At 48.9% G+C, this 20,429-nt stretch overlaps 1 protein-coding gene across 2 annotated transcripts in view; it reads right to left on the reverse strand.

The window, feature by feature from the left end:
* The window catches only part of LOC144792385 (aldehyde dehydrogenase family 3 member B1-like), a 277,000-nt gene that overhangs the window by 137,960 nt on the left and 118,611 nt on the right, over positions 1-20,429 (reverse strand). For both annotated transcript variants that reach the window (XM_078667363.1, XM_078667364.1), the window contains exon 6: positions 6,079-6,160. In XM_078667363.1, the coding sequence (XP_078523489.1) occupies positions 6,079-6,160 (82 nt within the window). The remainder of the gene's footprint in view (positions 1-6,078; positions 6,161-20,429) is intronic.

Raw genomic sequence — 20,429 nt, forward strand, 5'->3', positions numbered from 1 at the left:
TATACACCCCAAAAAATCGACAACACACAGAAAAATTAGCACAATCCCATGCCATCCATGATGTTTACATTGAAGACACCCCACAGAAAGACTAGGGACATGCAAGTATGCAACACTCACTACCCCTGGGCATAAGGGATGAAAAGTAGGCAAAATAAGTGCAGGCCTCAGACACTGCCTCTCCTCAAAATGGCCCCCTTACACCCCAAGCACATGTTGCCTGTACCAGCCAGCACTCAAGATGGCCACCACCACCACCCACATGGCCAGACCACATCAACAGTACACCCCCAAAAAACAGAAAAACAGCCAGAAATCACCACAATCCAATGCCATCCATGATGTTTACATCAAAGAGAGTGAGACAACACCACAGGCACACTCAGTCCATGCACCACCACCACCCCTGGGCAAGCAAAAGGCCACACCAGCAGCCCCCCAAAAACGACAAAAAACAATAAAATAAGCACAATCCCAGCCCATCCATGGCCTCAATTATGTTTAAATTCAAGAAGACACCCCACAGAAAGACTAGGCCCATGCAACACTCACCACCCCTGGGCAAAGGGCCACACCAGCAGGCCCAAAAAAACGACAAAAAACAATAAAATCTGCACAATCCCAGCCCATCCATGGCCTCAATGGTGTTTAAATTCAAGAAGACACCCCTCAGAAACACTAGGCCCATGCAACACTCACTACCCCTGGGCATAAGGGATGAAAAGTAGGCAAAATAAGTGCAGGCCTCAGACACTGCCTCTCCTCAAAATGGCCCCCTTACACCCCAAGCACATGTTGCCTGTACCAGCCAGCACTCAAGATGGCCACCACCACCACCCACATGGCCAGACCACATCAACAGTACACCCCCAAAAAACAGAAAAACAGCCAGAAATCACCACAATCCAATGCCATCCATGATGTTTACATCAAAGAGAGTGAGACAACACCACAGGCACACTCAGTCCATGCACCACCACCTCCCCTGGGCAAGCAAAAGGCCACACCAGCAGCCCCCCAAAAACGACAAAAAACAATAAAATAAGCACAATCCCAGCCCATCCATGGCCTCAATTATGTTTAAATTCAAGAAGACACCCCACAGAAAGACTAGGCCCATGCAACACTCACCACCCCTGGGCAAAGGGCCACACCAGCAGGCCCAAAAAAACGACAAAAAACAATAAAATCTGCACAATCCCAGCCCATCCATGGCCTCAATGGTGTTTAAATTCAACAAAACAGTTGTATCATGCACCCATAACCAACCCTGGTCCTACTGGATACTGTGGCTACCCACAATATAATTTATTTAATTTTCTGAAAAAGTTCCAAAATTGTACTTGCAGCAACTGTAATGCCCCAAACAAACTTACTTGTGAAAGTTGATTTCTAATCCAAAAGTGATCCAAAGACAGTCAAAAAGGCCTCAAATCCAAATATCCAGCAGCACCCACAAAAAGTAATCCTTCCAGCTCCAGATCCAAATGAAAGTGACCAGGAGATGGACAAAGCACTGGGAGGAGCCTGCTGGACAGGAACAGGAAGTTGGAGACTGTGGGGCACTTCCTTCCTCCCCCCCCCCCCAAAATGGACTCCTTGCAAAAAAAAAGGCCATGCAAATGTCAACCTGAGGAGTGATTCTGATAAAAATCATAATTTTCTGAAGGTTTATCCTGTTTGCTGGTGATTTTCTTGTGCGAAATTGCAAAATCTCTATTTCGCAAGTGCGAGATTGTTCCTTTCCGCCGCAACTACGTGTTCGCAATTGCGAACTCTCGCGAGGTGTGCTGTGCAAGGTGGCAAGCCGCGAGTACGTATTCGCGGGCGACAAACTCCCGCGGGAACACGCAGCAAGATCTAAAATGGCGCGTCACTCGCAAAGAAAAACAACTCGGCAAACGCTAAAATGACGGAAAGTGAACGCCGTGCACCACGCCGCGCGCCGCAACCAAGCAAAAAATCCGCCGCGAGCGGATTCACGGATTTTCGACAAATTCGCGAGAGTTCGCGGATTGCGGATTTGCCGAAAATCCGAAAAATCCGCGAGCGGAGCGGATTTTACGCCCATGCTTAGTCAAAACTGTAAACATGTGAACAACTCATTGTTTTGACACGGTTCAAGTCATGGGTAACAAGTTCACTCACATTAGCGCGGTACTGTTTTTATCAGGCTAAGTGTGAGAATGTTGGGTGGGAGTAATTCTTTTAATCCCCTGCTGATTTGACACTCCCCTCAGGGAAATATGAGGAAAATCTGAGATTTTAGCCACCGTTTGTCATTTGCAGGGTGTTCTGTGTAAGAACAGATCGTAACATCTACTCAATTCACACTACCCAGACTCTCCAGGCTGTCTTGTTTCCAGAATGTCTGTGGTTGCTAGATTACTCTCGGTGCAAGCCGAGCCCAGGCCACAGCTACCCACATCGCTGGAATGAGTGAATCTGAAAGTAAAAATAGTGATGTTGCCACATTGCATTTTGAGGACTTTCCTGCTGTGGGCAATCGGCCTACCTACCCAGTGTGGGAATACTGGGTGGTAGATATTTTGCAGATCCCCACAGACTCTAGAAATTCCCCTCACAGAAATGTGAGGAACATCTATGTTTTTAGCCACAGTTAGATGTTTGCAATGTATTCTGGGTAAGAAGGAACCCCAGTGGGATCTGTGTAAGCAACACTGGCCTGCATTTCCATGGGAGAATGGTTTTCAGAATTGTCTGGGGTTAGTAAGTTCACCTGGGTTCTGACTGAGCCAAGACCCAAAATTCCTCAGCCACCCAAATTGCCAGAACGAATGAACAGGAAAGGAAAATCTTGATTTTTCCATGTTATGTTTTTGGGGCAGGTGATAGACCCACCACACTAGCTAGTGGGGTACCATTTTATAGCTGGGGAAGTGTGGGAAACTCAGACTAGTACCACATTTGTTATTATCTTTTGAATTTCTCTATATTTTTGGCCTCCAAATCTAACGTAGTGTGCAAGAAAGAACACATTATACAAAATGCCATCTGACTCATATGATACTATGGATAACGCCAAAGTCAGAGTTGTAAAAATAACCACTCTTCCTAAAGCTCATTATCCGAGGACATTTAAAAAATGTGTTTTTTATATAGTGCGAACCAGATCCCGAAGGATATCAAAGCGCTTTACATGAGGATCAAATGAGTCAACAAATTACAACCGTTACCAGAGCATAGTAAAACACAGGCAAAGAAACAAAGTTACAGGAATTCGTCAGGAATAGCAAGAATAACAGTGATCATGGAGACATGAAACAGGGAGACGAGGAAAACAATGTCAGACGTCCAGCTGGGTAGATGACAGCCAGGGGCCAGACTCCTCTATAGCTGCATGGGACAGTTCCACTGGGCATCGGCCATGGTTGCTCGGGCTCCGCAGTTGATGAAAACAGTTTTGATGTCTACATCAGTTGAATCAGCGAGTTGCAGGATACATGGTTACAGAGTATAAATCAAGAAACCCAGAGGAGGGAAGACGGGGAGGGAATGAAACACATAGAAAACAGAGTCAGATGACCATACCCATTATTCATTCATTAGATTTTACCATAAAGATTGATGCACAGAAAGTACAAAATGAAAAATCTTAAGTTGCAGGTCGATTGATGGCTCTGAGTAGCATATGTTTTTGGACATCCACTGCTTTATGTTATGTTAAGTTAATGAAGCTTGTAAAGTGCACTGCTACCCAAAGGTGTCCTGGCGCTGGAAGCTGCCGGCTTGGTTGTTCAGAAGAGATGACTGATCAGGGAAAGAGCCAGGTCTTCAGCCCCCTTCTGAATGAAAGGAGCTCAGTTGCACTTCTGAGGTGGAAGGGTAGGCCGTTCCAGGCCTTTGCGGAACAGGAGAAGAAACTCTCCCCCCCCCCCCCCCCCCTCCCAGCTGGCCTTTTTGATGCGTGGAATTATTTGTTTTGCCTCGGCCGAGTACAGTGCTCTGCCAGGAACATACCATTGTAGGTGTTGTCTCATGTAGGCAGGACCAGACCCCTTAAAGCCTTAAAAAACATACAAAGAGCCTTAAATTCTATGCGTTGTTTCACCGGAAGCCAGTGAAGGTTTCGGAGTCCCTTCTTCACTGAAACAAACCTTGGGGTGCCCAAAAGGACCCCAGTGCTGCATTATGTACGACCTGTAGTCAGTTGAGATGTGTCTTTTGGATGTTAAGATAGAGGCTGTTGCAGTAATCCAGATGAGACAAAATGAGACCTGTGACTACTGTCCTGAGGCTATCTTCAGGAAGAAGAAATTTTATTTTCCTCAGGATCCTAAGGAGATGGAAGCAAGAGGATACGACACGGCTAATCTGGTCCTCAAAGGAAAGTTTTAAGTCCACGATCACCCCCAGATTCTTCACCTTATCGCATGGCATCAGGCCACCAGTCGGGTGTCCAAGGATTAGTGGAGTTACCGAAGATGATACCTCAGTTTTCCCTGCGTTTAGCTTGAGGCAGTTTGCTGACATCCAGCTCGCGATGGCTTGCATGCAGTCATGGAAGCATAGTCCTATATCAGCCTCTTAGCCCTTCTACATTGACAGCACAATTTGCTTGTCATCGGCATAAGAGGTCAGCTGGAGCCAAAATGGTCTTATAAGGGCTGCAAGCAGAGACACATATACACAATAAATAGTGTAGGGCCAAGAGCTTTAAATCCCTGTGACCAGAAGAATCTGACTAACATCACAGTATGTTACTTTGGAAAAGCCGCAATTTGGGCTCAAATTTACAAATGAAATATTGTCATCCATTTCTATATTTCTCAACTTATTTTCATTAGTGTATGAGTTCAAAGAATAATTTCTTTGACAAAACTAGGAGTGATCGGCACAAATGGCCACATGCTGAATTTTATACTTTTCTTTAAAGTATAACTTTCCAGGTCCACCCTAGGGTTTCACACGTTTTCCCCCATACTACAAGTTGGAAACTATAAAAAGTAAGAAAAATTTAATAATAGTTAGCTGTTCCTGAAAGCTGGGACGAGGGTGACATTAAAGCAAAACATTTGTTGATGGCATTCTTGAAACAAAAAATTGCTACATTTGGTCTTTCTCAGTTTCCTCCAGTGGGATCCACAAACCTTGGGGTGAGATGCAAATTTCACCCTGATCTCTTTTGTATAATGAAATGTATGAAGGCTTAAGAGCAAACGGATGATTCATAGTGGTACACAGTGATATCGGTTTGGAGATTTATCCTCTTTCAGGTGGTGTAATCTGCACCTACCATACCCTAAATCCCAAAGTGATATTTATTTTGTATTTAATAGGTGAGAATTGGCCATGTTATCTTGTTCTAATCTATCAACACGAGTCACGGACCAAAGTAAACAAGTCACATTCTCACAAAATGTTTATATGCTCAATTACACCAATGCACGTCAAATGAACTGAATAAGAGAACAGCACAGCTGTAAAGAAAAAAATTCAAATCTCACATATGAAATAGGCAAGTGTGAGACCCCGGCACAGAATGCAGAGATCCACAAATAGCAAACTTCAGACCCATGTGCATTAAGTATAAGCAAAATCCCAAGAACTGATTTTAAAAAGACAAGCTACCAACTTTTATTTTCATGCCAATTTACGTTGCAAATTTAAAGGTAGTGGCACTGTGATAAAGAGCGTAGCTTCACAGAAGGGCAGAACATCACAGAGAACAGGTTTTTCTACCCCGTGTGACGTGCTTTCACTGGCACCAAACCTCAGTTGGCACATATCAAATCAGTCTTTAGGGTGCACAAAGGGAACAAATACATTTGTAAATAAGGGAGCGTGGCAAACATATCCAACATATACTGTTACAGAAACATATCTAAGACCAACCATGTTCTCAGGAGATTCTGCACATTTATTAGATGTGCATGTGTGCACTTTGCACAGAACATCATTTAAACTAGCAGAAAGTCTGTATGTGCCAGAAGAAAGAATTTGTGAGTTTGGCTATGGTCTCGATCACATCCTTTCAACCAGCCCTTACAGATACATGCAAAGATAAGAAGCAAACATTTTTTAATAAAATGGTAATTCTTATAGGTCTTTACTTACCAGTGAAGAAAATGTGGTCAAATCGGTTTTCTAGTAATTCCACCATATCAGCATGCCCACAACAAATCACATGGTAACATTCCTGGAAAAAGATTTTGTGACAGTGACAAAACAAAGATGTTTAGGAAAATAAAACACTACTGTTCATTAAAGGTGGTTTGAAGACATTTATGTATGACATATGCTTCCTTTCGTAAACCTGTCATATCCCCAATATTCTGGAACATAAAGAAAATGTTTCAACTGAAGCAATCTTTAATTGCTTTTTTTGAAGATTACCATACGTGAACATTGTTTCTCTGATATTACAAAATTTAAAACATACTTCGTAGTCTCAGGTATAAAGTAAAAAAACATAGTTTTCTAGAACCCCCCCCCCCCCAAAGGAGTATAAACACTTCCACCAAAACCAAACTAACTGAAAATATGACCGTGCAAAAGCAAGATTTCAGAATAAATGAAGGAGCATTGAGTTATGCAAGCAAGGGACAAATGCAGTGCTTCAGTTAAGCCCTTTAGGAGTTTATAAGTCTTTAGAAAGTCAAAGCAAAATACGTCTAAACCATGGACAAGGACATCAGAGGTTTTCATAGGCTGCATTGTATTTAAATTGTATTTTCTGTTTTTAAATTAGGACGTCCAGATTTAGGGGGTGTTAAGTATTTTTAACACTGGAAAATTCTGTTTTTTCCCTTCAGTGCATGCCAGTTGTGCCCACATCGGGGTGCCCTGTGCACAGCCAAAGTGTTACAATGTTACCCTTCACTGCGATGGTACAGCTTCTGTCTGTGAGGTTAAACTGAGGCTGTAGTCTGTTACTATTGAATATTCTTGCCCCCCCCCCCCAGAAAAATATCAAGACTGTTTTAAGGTGTTTATAGTGATAAGACAAGGCTACTTTTCCTCATAAACACAAATGGTTTATCTAGGGACTTGAAGCACGACTAGGTATACTGAATTCAGTCTTGCCCCTGCTTGTCTACGCTCCCATGAATATAGGACTTCTCATTAACTATTTTCCTTCACTCAGATCTTTTCAATGCCATGTCATCCATGTCTTCTTTTAAGTCTCTGCTTTGGTCACTCATTGGCACAAATCTTTATACCCAGAGTCATAAGATTATACTTCCTTAAACCCATCCTCTATTATCTGTGTGGAGGCATGCATCTTCTAGTATTTGTCTTTCCCGATTCAGTTACCTTAGGGTAGGATACACTGCATGCTGGGATACAAACAAGCCTAACATATGAGAGGTTATAGTACTAGAAGCAGAGTTTCAACTCTTTACAAAATGGAATGTTATATTTGATCATCAGAAAAGGCATGCCAAACGACCTCAATCAGAAGGCATAGCTAGCTGTGTGTCTACATAAAACCACCATACGACACAAGGATTCTTTACAGACCCAGGTATTTAGAGTTTCATAATGCAAGAGCTCCACATGTTATGTGATGCAACAACTATTTACTAAAGTATAGGGGATGAATGTCTCAATAGGAGGAAGCCATAGCGGTCTTAGGATCCGGCAAAGACCATATGTGACCTGTTTTAAGAGGCCCACCAGCAGCACGTTTCTATTTTAGCTTAATGCATTGACTTAACTCAACTTGCTCAGGTTTTTTAGAGACAATACAGTATGAAGCAGCAATGTGTGCCAGTAAAAATGTATAAATTCAAGCCTTGCGTTTTACAGTGCATATTCAAAATATGTGAAAAATAAGGTTTATTGCATTATAGCTCCCCCTAGGTTTCTGGATACTTCTAGCAATAAGTATTTCATTCTGTTAAAAAGTAAACCATGTTGTTATTTGATGCATTTCTGGTCTGCTGTTCCGCTGGTCAAATGGTTTTTGTATGATCTACTTAAAAATTGTTTTACAAGCTCACTATTTGTATATCTTTGCAGGGCTTTGCCCGTATGATACTTTGGAAAATAAATAAAAATGTGTTTAAAAAAAGTAAACCATCTATTTTTTTTTTTTTAAATATGTTTATTGTGGACACAGAAAAGACCCGGGCCGACAAACCAACCACAGGCCGCAGCAATTATTAGTAAGACATATGTATCAATCAAACCATACACAGCCTCATGGCCCACATCCCAGAGGCCGGGCGGCGCAATAACAGTGGAAAATACACTCAAAAGCATATCTATTCGTACACTGTATATATCTCCAGCGTCCGTTAATTTTCAGGCATGGTCTCCATCGTATCCTCCAAGGCCCTTGATCGTTGTCCGCGGAAACAAACACATTTGTACTAATTATACATTGAACATGAACCAAAAAACTCACCCCCCGCCCTCATACATGGCATCAATAATAGGGTACATACAATAATTAAGTCATCCGATACTAGGCCTAGTAAGGTGTGGACATCATATGTAGTAACAATCACTTGGGTATCCTGGCAAATCACATCATCACATAACAGGGAATATCAGTGCGCGCTCACTAGGGCACTCATTCGAGATCAGGCCCCTCCATCCCTCCCCCTCCCGTCTCCCCTTCAGAATCCGACCCCTCAGGGGTAAACAAATCAGCAGTAGTGGCATCTGAATCCTCAGACGGTGCCCCCTCTGCACACATCAACCGCCATGCCTGCAAATCATCCTGGAGTTTGTCATCTCGGCGCGTGCGCTGCATATGCGTCTCCTCGGCCAAGGTCCACTCCTTGATGTCTTGAAGCCACAGGGAGACCTCAGGAGCCCTCCCCCCCAATCCATGTAATTGCCACACGCCTCCGTGCTAGCACAAGTAGTAGCTGTAAGAACCTGTAGGACAACTTCCTCCCCTTGGGTTTAGGTATCAGGGCCAATAGGCATTTAAGCGGATCCATGTCTATTCGGAGGTTCGTGACCCGGGCAATATGGCTAACCACTTCGCTCCAGAAGCTACGAACCTGTGGACACTCCCATGCCAGATGAAAGAATCCAGCTTCCTCCGTCCCACATCTGGGACAGCTATCCCTCCTATCTATAGAAATGCGGTGCAGGGAGACCGGGGTCATGTACGTGCGGTGCATATAGTTAAAGTGAATCAGCTTGAATCGCGCGTTGCACGAGACCTTCCTAGTCAACATCCCGATACGTTTACGTTGACCGGGTTCCAAAGTCATCCCCAGGTCGATTCCCAGGCCGCCCAGGATGGCGCAATCGGAGGAGTAGAAGCCCATTTCATGGCCGAATATAAAATGGAGATCAACCTCCTCCCTCTGCCACAGGAGAGGAGGATGTTAAGGGTGTGAGTCAATGGGGGCGCCTCTGGAAACTGTGGCCAGGTCTTACGTGCTATTTCCTGGAGTCCTCTGTAGTGCAGGTATTGTCCCCTGCCCAGACCAAAGGCCTCCGTGGCCCGTTCATAAGAGATGAAAGAGTCGTCCGGGTAAAGGTCCGCCAGGGTCTCACACCCACCATCCCACCACTCCCGGAAGGACACATTTGCCTCCATCTGCAATACAGGGGCCAAGATCCACACAGGGAGCTCCCTATGGAATGGAGCTCGTCTCAAGACTCGCTCAACAAACCTCTGCCAGACTCCCGCCACATGACGTACCACATAAGGCAGGTCTGCAGCCGCTCCCCTACCCTGCATCAGGGCTATCCTTAACGTTTGCTCGTCTGCTCTGCCCACCAGTAGCTGCAGTTCCCAACTGTCTGCGTCCGCAAACCACCTGGCAGCAGGCAGGAGCTGAGCGGCGTAATAATAAAGATGAAACCTGGGGGCTTCAAGACCTCCTTCCTCCCAGCTGCGGACCACAGTGCGTAGGGCGACTCTGCTTCGTCCACCTGCCAAAAGTAGCGATGTTAGCAGCGAGTTGAGCGCGGAGAAAATTCGTTGGGGGAGCGGGCACATGGTGTTTTGCAGAGTATATAACATCCTAGGCAACATCACCATTTTGGCGATTGCCAACCGCCCCATAAGGGAAAGAGGAAGCTTGTTCCAGAAGGACACCGACTGACGCAGGGAGTCAAGCACCCGGTCCGCATTGTGTGCCAACAGGAGTTCATCCGATGAAGCCACCTGAATACCCAGGTATCGAAACGTCTCCATCTCCCACCGCAACCCCAGGGCTGGGAAGCCCACAGTCGGGTCGGCGGTACATCCCGCCAATGGAAAAATTAGAGACTTCTCAGGGTTAATGCGTAGCCCAGAGGCCGCGCCAAACCGGGCTAGCCGTCTCATCAAAGCAGGGACCGAGTCGCCCGGGGAGGTCAAATAGAACAGGGCATCATCAGCATACAGGGAGACCACATTTACAGTGTCCCCTACCTTAATGCCCCAGTGCGCCAATTCGGTACGAGCGGAGACCGCCAGTGGCTCTATTGCCAAGGCAAAGAGAAGTGGCGACAAGGGGCACCCCTGAAGGGTGCCCCTCCCCAAAACGGGCCGAACCGAGCCTGACCCTGGCCTTGGGCGCTCCGTAGAGCACTTGGATCCAATTGCAGAATCCCGGGCCCAGCCCCGTCTTCCGGAGCACCTCCAGGAGATACCCCCAGCTGACCGTGTCGAAGACCTTAGCCAGGTCAATTGATACCAGCACGTGGGGGTCATCCCTCTCCCGTACCTCATGGAGGACATGGGTCAGGCGTCGGAGGTTCATTGCGGTATTGCGGCCAGGAATAAACCCACACTGGTCCATGTGAACCAAGTACGTTATATGTGGGGCTAGGCGTGAGGCCAAAAGCCTGGTGAGGATCTTTACGTCAGTATTTATCAGGGTAATAGGTCTGAATGCCGCAGGATTGTGTCTATCCCCTCCCGGTTTCAAGATCATACATACTTCTCCTTGATTCATAGTGGGCGGGAGAACACCAGTCTCCAGAGCCTCATTATAAACCTGCAGGAGGAGGGGGGCCAGGGCATCACCAAACGCATGATAAAATTCAGGTGGGAAGCCATCCCCACCCGGTGTCTTGGCCCGCGGCAGTGCATTCAACGCCAGGTGTATCTCCCGAGACATCAGCGCAGCATCTAATTCCTCCGCTGTCTCACCCGAGAGGGCCGGGAGAGTCAATCCCTGTAAGTAAGGCCGATAGGAGGCCTCCGTAATCAGAGGGTCAGCCGTATAAACCGCCTGTAAGTGGGATCTGAGGGTCACGAGAATATCGACTTTCGAATGCACCACATCCCCCGCCGGAGTTCGCAGGGCAACTATCCTCTCTGGTGCGGACTCACGACGAAGAATCCATGCAGGCAGGCGACCCGACTTGTCCCCCTCACGGTGAAGACGTTGTCTATACTGACCCAGGGTAAATCTATCAAGACGCGCAAGGATGTCATGCACGGACACTTGGGCCGCCTGCTCAGCCTCCCGAACCAAGGCATCCGGGCTAGGTAAAGCCTGACATCGCCTAAGCTTCTCCTCCGCATCCTGCAGGTCGCAGAGCAATTGTTTCCGGACCCCATAGGAAAGGCCCATACAGGCGCCGCGCACCACCGCCTTCAGAGCCTCCCACTTAGTAGAGTAGGACAACTCCCCGCTATGCCAATTCAAGTCTATATAATCCGTTACCGCCGTAGCCACATGATCTTTCCCAACCTGATCCTGCAGAATGTCCGCCGGCATACGCCAGGTTCGGGGTCGCGTCGCCTGATCTACCCATTGCACCACGCATGTCAACGGTGCATGATCCAATAGGAAACGGGCCTGGTGGGTGCAGTGGCGGCTGGTGAAGTTTGAGAGAGGTGGGGCTGGAAGCGCGGGGGGCTGTTGAGGTGCTCTTTAAAGTGACGCAGCATTTTTTGGGAGGCAGGTCGCCCTTCCCAGTTCAAATCTTTTTTTTTAAAACAATGGGATAAAATTATGCATTTTCCAGCAAATTGTTAATGTTTTATTTTATAAGGGGGCCTGTGGGCTCAGTTTCCCTGTTAGCATTAGAGGAGTAGGCAACCCAAAAGGGGAACCTACATGCAGGAGTTCATTTTTTTCATAAAAGAGCAGCAAGCCTAATAACTCAATCCACCACTAGAAACTAGATGAAATGCTTCAGAATCCTCAGAGCACAAGAGTAATCCCATACCCAACAAATCTACAACAATATTAAGCACTAACTAACTACTACCTTTATTGTGGGTAACATGGTACTCTGCAACCCCAGAGCTTTAACAACTTGTAAGGGGTATTAAAAGCTATATAAATGCAATTACAATACAACTACTTTTCGTTATAAAGTGCTCTTTAAAAGGCACAGCTCTTAGCCTGATGTGGTGATTCCACTCATTCACGGCTGAAGCAGGAAACATACTCAATTACCAGAATTATCGAGAGCGGAATAGCTTATGTGGTATTACCACCAATATATTACAACATGGCAGCAGTAACTCCACCAGGAATAGTTCCACCAACAACAATCCTGCCAAGAGAAGCTTTACAACATCCACTACATATCAGCAATGTTGATCTCACTGCCAATCTGTAACCCAGGACCCATTTCTTGCATGTACTCTGACTACTTTTATTAGAATAAATGACCTTTCTGTTTTGCACCCAATTATGACTCTCTGCAGCCATATTCACTGTGTACAGGGATGTTTCAGAGATACTCACATGTCATGATAAAAAATGGATGCATGCACGCAGATTCCAAGACAGGCAGGAAAGAAATTATATTTGTGAAAATCATGCAACATTACATTTCGTCATGTCATGCATGCCCAATGTAGCAATATTATGATACTTAATATATTTACTACAAGCCAATACTGCTTTAATAAATACACAAACATGACAGCATTGTGGCTGACTTTTAACTTGTATTAATAAAGTGAGGTCAAACAATGGATGCTCAGGTTCTGTAAATGGATCAATAGCCCCAAACTACAAAAAAATAACCATTGGTGTCCTGTGCACTGTCTTGGACCGTGAGCAATTTGATGAATGTAATGTTTCATCTACCATTATGAACGTACAGTACAGCTGTTGCAAAGCTCTGAATTCACGCATACTCACTCACAGATTAATTTCATTATTTATGTTCAAGCTACTGCCTTCTTAAAAGGAGTCAATGATTAAAGTCCCTACAGGTAGTATGGTAGTAACAAAATGTATACCAGAAATATAGTGTCCTAAATACAATTTATAAAAGTATGTCCCATAGGAGGTGATGATAAAAAATCTACACTTTACTAGATTATAGTTTTGTATATTATAAAATATAACATGACAGACATTCTACTGACACGTACACATCTGTGTGCCATCAGCTTTTGGCTCAACCATGGAGCATTGTTTTCTCCTTTTTTAACAGATCTTTATATAGCGCGAACTTGACCCAAAGATTTTGGATATCAAAGCGCTTTACATGAGCACTTGTTGCGTAACACAAGGACACATTCATTTTTGAAAGGGAACCTGGCCTCCCCATTGCATGCACCCTGCCCTCGGATTCCTCTGCAGCGGCCTGTTAGCTGAAGGGACGAAGTCAGGTCCCTGGTATCAGATGTTGAAAGGAGAAGACGAACACCTCATTAAGGTCCCGCCAAAGACAGACTAACAGTTTTTGCCAATTATATCGAACAGAGTCAGACTGAAGGAGTCCCTCACCTGATTACGGACAACTGGGCCTTGGTTGTCCACCTCACTCGGAACAGGTGTTTGACCTGCTTTTCTCTTGCCTCTTCTAGAACTAGAATTGTGCTAATTTGAAAAGTGGCTGCAGCGTCCCTGGCAGCTCTTGTTAACGCGTGTAGAAGTATACTCAGGATTTCGCCAGCTGCAGTCAGACTTTTTTACTCAGCACTCAGGAGCACGGTGTCTGGGGCCTGAGGAGACCCAGGGGGTGTCAGGGGCCTGAGGAGACCCAGGGAAGGGCCTTGAATGGGTAGAAAAGAGGCGGACGTGAGAGGGGTGAGGTAGGCTATTGAACAAGAGGTGCGCCTTCACAAGCTGTGGCCAGAGCCTCCTATTGAAACGCCGACCTGCAAATAAATAATGGCGGCCGTTCACACTGTACTGTAACAGCAGCGCGGGAAGCGTGTCTGCGCAGTGTGTCTTAAAAAGTCCTTATGACTTACTGCGCAGACTCGGCTTCCCACCTGAAGCCTCTACCACTCCCTTTCTATCAGAGGGCAGGACCCACCTCCCTGTGACGTGTTGGGAAAGGGTGGGGTGCCGTCCTCTACATTCGCTGATGGACATACAGCCACTGGCGTTACAGGGCTTGAACCTGAAACGCCCGGGGCAAACTTTAGCCAAACGTCATTAGTGGGTGGAGACTGGTCCTCGAGGCTATGTCTTTGCCGAGCTGATGACCTCACAGGCCTCAGGGCAGTGAGCTCATCAGCCTGGCAAAGTAGACTCGGGCCAAAACGAAAGGCATAGATTTCGCTGCCAGGGTCACGTGACATGACACTCGTGATCACTTATCATTGCAGATACAAAAGCCCTGAGCCCGGCCCCAAGCAATTAGAGGTCTGTGTAAATCGTTTTTACTGATTATTAAAATAATTTATTTATATTTATACTTTTGTAATAGCTGACCCAGGGGCTGAAAGTAAAGAGGGCGGAGCCCCGACGCCCTCATGCAGAAACCGCCACTGGGTGGGTGACTGTCAAGGCTGCTGTCTCCTGCCTCACGTGACGGGGGCCTGACCGCGTCATCGGGCCGCCCCCGCCACTGTCGCAAGCGGATTGGCCTGCGCGGCCGTGTGCCCTAAAGGCCGCACAGGGATTGGCTGTCATCCGGCAGCCCGGGAAGAGGAGCTTCCTGAAGCCCTGGGTCCCCGTGAGGAAAGGGGGGAACCCAGGTGAAGTGCCGGTTGTCGTGGGAGAGGAGGGGGGCATCGAGGCACACTGTCGGTGCCTGCCCCCTCCTGGAAGAGAGCCCCAGCGCCATGCCGGTCGGAGGAGACAGAAGGGAGGGGGCCGCGAGGCACACTGTCGGTGCCTGGCCCCTCCGCTGGGGGAGTCCGCGTTTGCCGAGTGAGGAGGGAGGAGACAGCAAAGAGTGTCGGTGAGGCTCCCAGGAGAAGGAGAGCCCCCCGTGCGGAGAGAGAGAGACGGGCAAGGATTGCCCAGGCATAGCGTTGGTGCCTACCTGGCCCACGTACCACGAGGAGGAGCAGCTGGAAGGGGAGAGGGAGCGACGAGGCACAGGGACGGTGCCAGCTCATCCCCTGTCCCTAGTGAGGGACCAAGAAGTTGAGTTAAACCCTCCATCAGCCGCCCTGAAGCCCTGGCCCCAGTGAGGAAGAAGGGCCTGGGCAGCTGGATTACGTCATTGTAGGGCCTCCAGAAGTCAGGAGAGCCCTGCCCCAGAACATCTGGAGCTACGGAGGAGGAGCCCCCAGCACTCGCAGGAATCCCGGTGAGTGGGGCTTTGATTATCCTGTGTGGAAGTCGGGGCACAGGGTCGGTGCTCACCCCAGGACTAGGGCTCGCCCCTGGAAACTGTTCTGAGCCTCGTTGGCCCTATTGGTCCCCTTTGAAACTTCTAAACTGGGTTGGGACATTACTGAGCCCCCCCCCCCCACCTGGACTGGTATAGGGATAAGTTAACCCCTGGCTAGGTGTTAGGCATTGTGGAGTGAAGGGCTGGGGGACTCAGCCGGTCTGTTACTGGCTGGTTTACCCCTGCGTACTGCAATGGTTATTTGCTATGTTTATTTCTAATTAGGAAGCTGGTTGCCCTATGGTAACGCAGGGTCTTCATGTTACCTGTCAAGGTGTGGTGCGCTTCCGTGCCTAGTTTGAATTGTAGGCTGTGTACCCTGTTAATGAGAATATGCTAATGTTATGCCTACACTAAGGTTCATAAGGTCCAGGTATACTGGAGATTTACACCTGATGGGTGTTGGTGTGCTTTCGTGCCCCTTTAGGGCAGGTGTGCCAAAGCTGGCCTGACGAGTTATTCTAGGCCCTGTTTATAGCCCTTGATAATGAGCCTGCCATACTGATTTCTGACAAGTGCTCCTGTCTAGTATGTGCTGTAATGCTATGTTGTTTTTCCTTACAGGGGTGGGGATTGGCGTTATGACGCATGAAGTGTATTTATGCATAATGTTGGATTTTGCAATTACAGTCTACCCCCGAGGATGAGAGCCTGAGTTGGTCCCGCCAGGTTGGCCCCAGGTCTAATGTTCATTTAATCAACCTTTTTCCTTTCAGCATGGACTTTGGACTCAACCCCTTTTTGTCCCATGTAAATAATCCCCCTCTGAAGTACTTGGCTCTGGTGCCAGTTGGCGCCTTGTTGTGACAACCACTATTCTATTCCTTTTTACCTTGCAGGTTGGAGACATAACCAAACTTAATCTTTTTCCAACCAAAGGTGGTGTCGTGTCTCTTTTGTGGTGTGATTGGTGTGTCGTCTGTGGGTACTGCGTGAATGCTTCACATGTCCTCGAAGTTTGGCCTGCCCGCTTGATGCCATGCTACCCCCTTGGAGATTTGAGCAACACCCATTTCCAACAGAGACGTTGCGACATTGGCCGCAAGAATTCGGTCAAGCCTGCTATGGGTGTTGTGTGTTGGGGTGTAGCAAGTATAGAGCCTCTGCGTGGGATGGGCCGCTCGCCACACATCCACAGCTCCCAGATTTTGCATTACGTCTCTAAGACGCGCTGTCATATGCGGTTTGGTGCCAGCGCGAGGGGGATGCCGGTCCAAGTCTGGATCAAGCACACAGTTAAAGTCCCCAAACCAGAGATGGGGCGCATCAAGGTCCGGGATCACAAGGTCCTGAAGACAGGGAAAAAAACCAGGGTCATCTAAATTCGGTGCATAAGAGTTGAGAATCAGAAAGTCCCTACCATCCAATTTAACCTTCAGCATTAGAAATCTGCCCTCAACATCCGCCTCAACATATTGAATTGCGCATGGCACCCCCGGTGCCACCCAAATCAGGACCCCCCTGGCATAAGTGGAGAAGGAGGAATGGAATAGTTGGCCTCTCCATTTCCTGGACAATCGTTGGGCGCCCTCTTCGTCCAGGTGTGTCTCCTGAAGACACGCAATAGAGACGCCATGTCTCCGGAGAAAGGAAAGGACCCGGTGTCTCTTTGTGCAAGTACCCAGTCCGCACACATTCCAAGTTAGGAATTTAAAACCCATGCCTGAGGATTACGCCCCTTTGGGCTGCATTGTACAGTTATTACGGTCCACCACCGCCAGGCACAGTGAGTGCGAGGGCCGAGCAACCTAGCACTCCTGATCAACAACACAGAAACCTTTAGTACAGTACCCATAATGCCAATGATCGTACCCATGTCCATCCCTCCCCTCCCCCCACAAACTGGCAGCGTCAAACTCCCCTCTGAACATTTCCCCCCACCCCCACCCACGAATAAGATGACAACAACAACAAATAATGCCACCCCATTCTCCCCCTGCTGGTGCCAGGACGTGCACAGCCACCCCATTCAACCACTCAACAAACCCCCACTCACACCAATTCAATACCACCCAGTTCCCCCCCCCTCCCAGCTCCCCACAGGACCCAGAACTATAGGCCAATCCCCCGGCTTGTCCCCCTAGAGCCAAGGTCTCCCCATACGATACCCTGAATCTCCTTCCTCCATACTGTCAGTTCCACAGGGTGCAGGGTCTCCGCTCTATCCAATCATCCAATATCCAGTAGTGTGGACCACCAGTATGACCCACGGGTCAGACACTCGGCCGGCGGCCACTCTGGCAGCGATCAACATGTCAAACAATAAACAGTACCTCATACAGGAGCTTGCTCCGACAGGGGTTCAGTGAGACCAGTTTCCGGGACCACCAGGGCCGTTGGGTCCATATCCGGCACATCGTCTTGCAGCGTATCTGGGAGCAGAACATCCACAGGGGCGGACGTCTCAGAAGTCTCAGGACCATCCCCAGCCAATGGAGGGCCCAGAAGTAAAGCTCCATCCTCTCCCACCAGGACTCGAGGTTCAACAGAGCCTCCCGATCTGGACCTGCGGCACCTCCGTCCGCGCCTTGGTCTCTGGGGTCGCGTCCCCCACGATTCCCGGGGTACTCCACGCTCTCCCGGAGGGAGATCATCTCCTCTTATCTCCAGCCACTCCCAGACCTCCGCCGGAGATTCAAAGAAGTGTGCTCGGCCCTGAGAGAGCACCTTAAGTTTGGCCGGGTACAATAACAAATACTGGAGCTTCATCTCCCTGAGCTTTTGCTTGACTCCAAGGTAGGACTTCCGTTGCTCCTGGACCAATTGGGTATAATCAGGATATACAGATATGCGACTGTTCTCTATAGTAAGGGACTCTGCCTCCCTCGCCGCCTTCAGGATGCAATCCCGGTCTTTGTAGTTCAATACCTTTGCAATCAGCGCCCTGGGGGGCTCGCCGGGCCGCGGAGGGGGGGACCAGGGCCCTATGCGCCCTTTCAATGACGAACACATCGGACAGTCCCCGTGGGCATAAGTGGGCACGTATCCAGGTCTCCAGAAATCGTTGAGCATTCCCCGCTTCCAGCCGTTCCGGAACACCCAGGACCCTGATGTTACTCCGGCGTGCCCGACCCTCCGCGTCCTCAGCTCTCCGCTCCAGAGCCCGCGGCCGTGAGTTGCGCCACCGTTTTGTCTAACATGGCCACTTCCCCCTGTAGTTGGGTAATGTTACCCTCGGCCTCCGAGACCTTATCAGCTACCTTCCGGAGGTCAGTCCGCAATAAATTGACATCCACTGAAACAGTCTCAATTTGTCTCTCCAGTGCTGAATGAGAGCCCTGTATGGCCTTTAATATCTCCGCTCGGGAAGGCTCCGCCGGTCCATCTCCGCTCACCTCCTGGCCCGCTTGACGCGCGATACGCTGCGACGGGAGTCGCGGGGTAGTATATTGTACAATGGTGTTGGCCTGAGTAGATCGCGACATCCTATCCTTGCGCGTGGACATCAGGCAGGAGTCCCTACAATTGGTCTAGGGGCCCAGTAAAGCGATTCCACGACCTCCGTCTCTCTGGTAGTCGCTGGCAGGGCGGCCCGGAGACCACAAAGAGTCCCCGCACCAATGGCACTGCTCAACTCCCAACAGGTCAGGGTGTGCCAGTCTATGACCCTGCAGGAGGACGGTCAGGGGCGCGAGGCCCTCCAAATTCCACCAGGACTGCACCAGCTCCGAGGCCAACCCCCGGTGGCCACCTCCGTAGAGAGCACCCTGGGCGGGGGGATCCAGGTTCGCAGAAAGGTAGCAGCAGCAAGCAGCAGCCCCCCCGCCGATCCGTCAACGAGGCTCGGGCCCAGTATTCCACGCAACAAGCCAGGCACGGGAGTCCGCCTCTCGCGGCACCGGATGGGGGCTCCCAGCTACCGCCCCTGTCCCTGGCAGCACACACGATCCCCCAGTCTCACTGTTTGTGCCAAGTAGCCCAGGTAAGATGGCAGGCCAGCAGGAGGCCATGAGTCACTGGAGAAGGGGTTCGTCTGGGGAATCGAGAATGACGGCCCAGTGGGGGAGGTGCGCCGGGTCCACCGTTTGCACCTCCCGGGGCGCGTGCCGCTCAGTCACCGCCAGGCACTAGCGAGCTCCCGGCGGACAGGAGAGTATATCTGTCGCCGCCGAGGGGCTCTACCGTGCAGTCGCAAATCCGCCCGGGGGCCCTCCGCAAGATGGCGGCCACCGCGACTGCGCACTCCGATGTAGGACAAGGGCCTCCTGTCAGTGACGTCCCCAGGGCTGTTGGTACACCTCCGCGCCAACCAAGGCGGATCACCTGGCACCAGCGGCACTTGCCAGCCGCCGATCAGCTTACAACGCCCCAGGAGCGCCGCGGCTCGGCCCCAGTCCGCGAGCCTGTTCCGGCAAGGCCGCAATCCCCGGCCTCTCGTAGCTGGGAGCCGGCACACAGAGCCACTGCTCTCGTCTCTCGGGCGAATCCCCGATGTCCAGCGATCCGCTCGGAGCCTAAGGCACGAGGGGAACCTCCGACGCTGTATTCGTGCAGGGGACAGCCCGGGCAGGATGTTTTTGACAGGATTTCGGGTCCGTAGGACGGGAGCTGGCGGAGCTCACGTCCTGTCGGCCATGTTACTTGGCTACGCCCCCCAAAGTAAACCATCTATAACACAGTTATTAAAGATCAGTTAATCACTTCTAGTATGAAGTACTTTTATACAAAGAGGCCTGAAATATCTGTATAAACCAGTCTTTATATTTTCTATTTTCTGTGTACTTGCGATATCAGTCACCTGCACATACAAAACTACATAGCTATTCTACTTTAGTTATTACAGTTGAGTTGTGGCATCACTGTGTCTAGGGCCAGAGCAGCAGACAATGTAACAGGTGTGTCAGTAATCCGATATAAAAATGCTTTTTAAAAAAGTAAAGGAGGAATAGCCTTTCAGCGCAATTAACCATTTTCCCATGAAAATTGCATTAATTATTGGATAAGTAGTCATTTATGGT

The sequence above is a fragment of the Lissotriton helveticus genome, chromosome 11, assembly GCF_964261635.1.
Source record: "Lissotriton helveticus chromosome 11, aLisHel1.1, whole genome shotgun sequence".
NCBI classification, from domain to species: domain Eukaryota; kingdom Metazoa; phylum Chordata; class Amphibia; order Caudata; family Salamandridae; genus Lissotriton; species Lissotriton helveticus.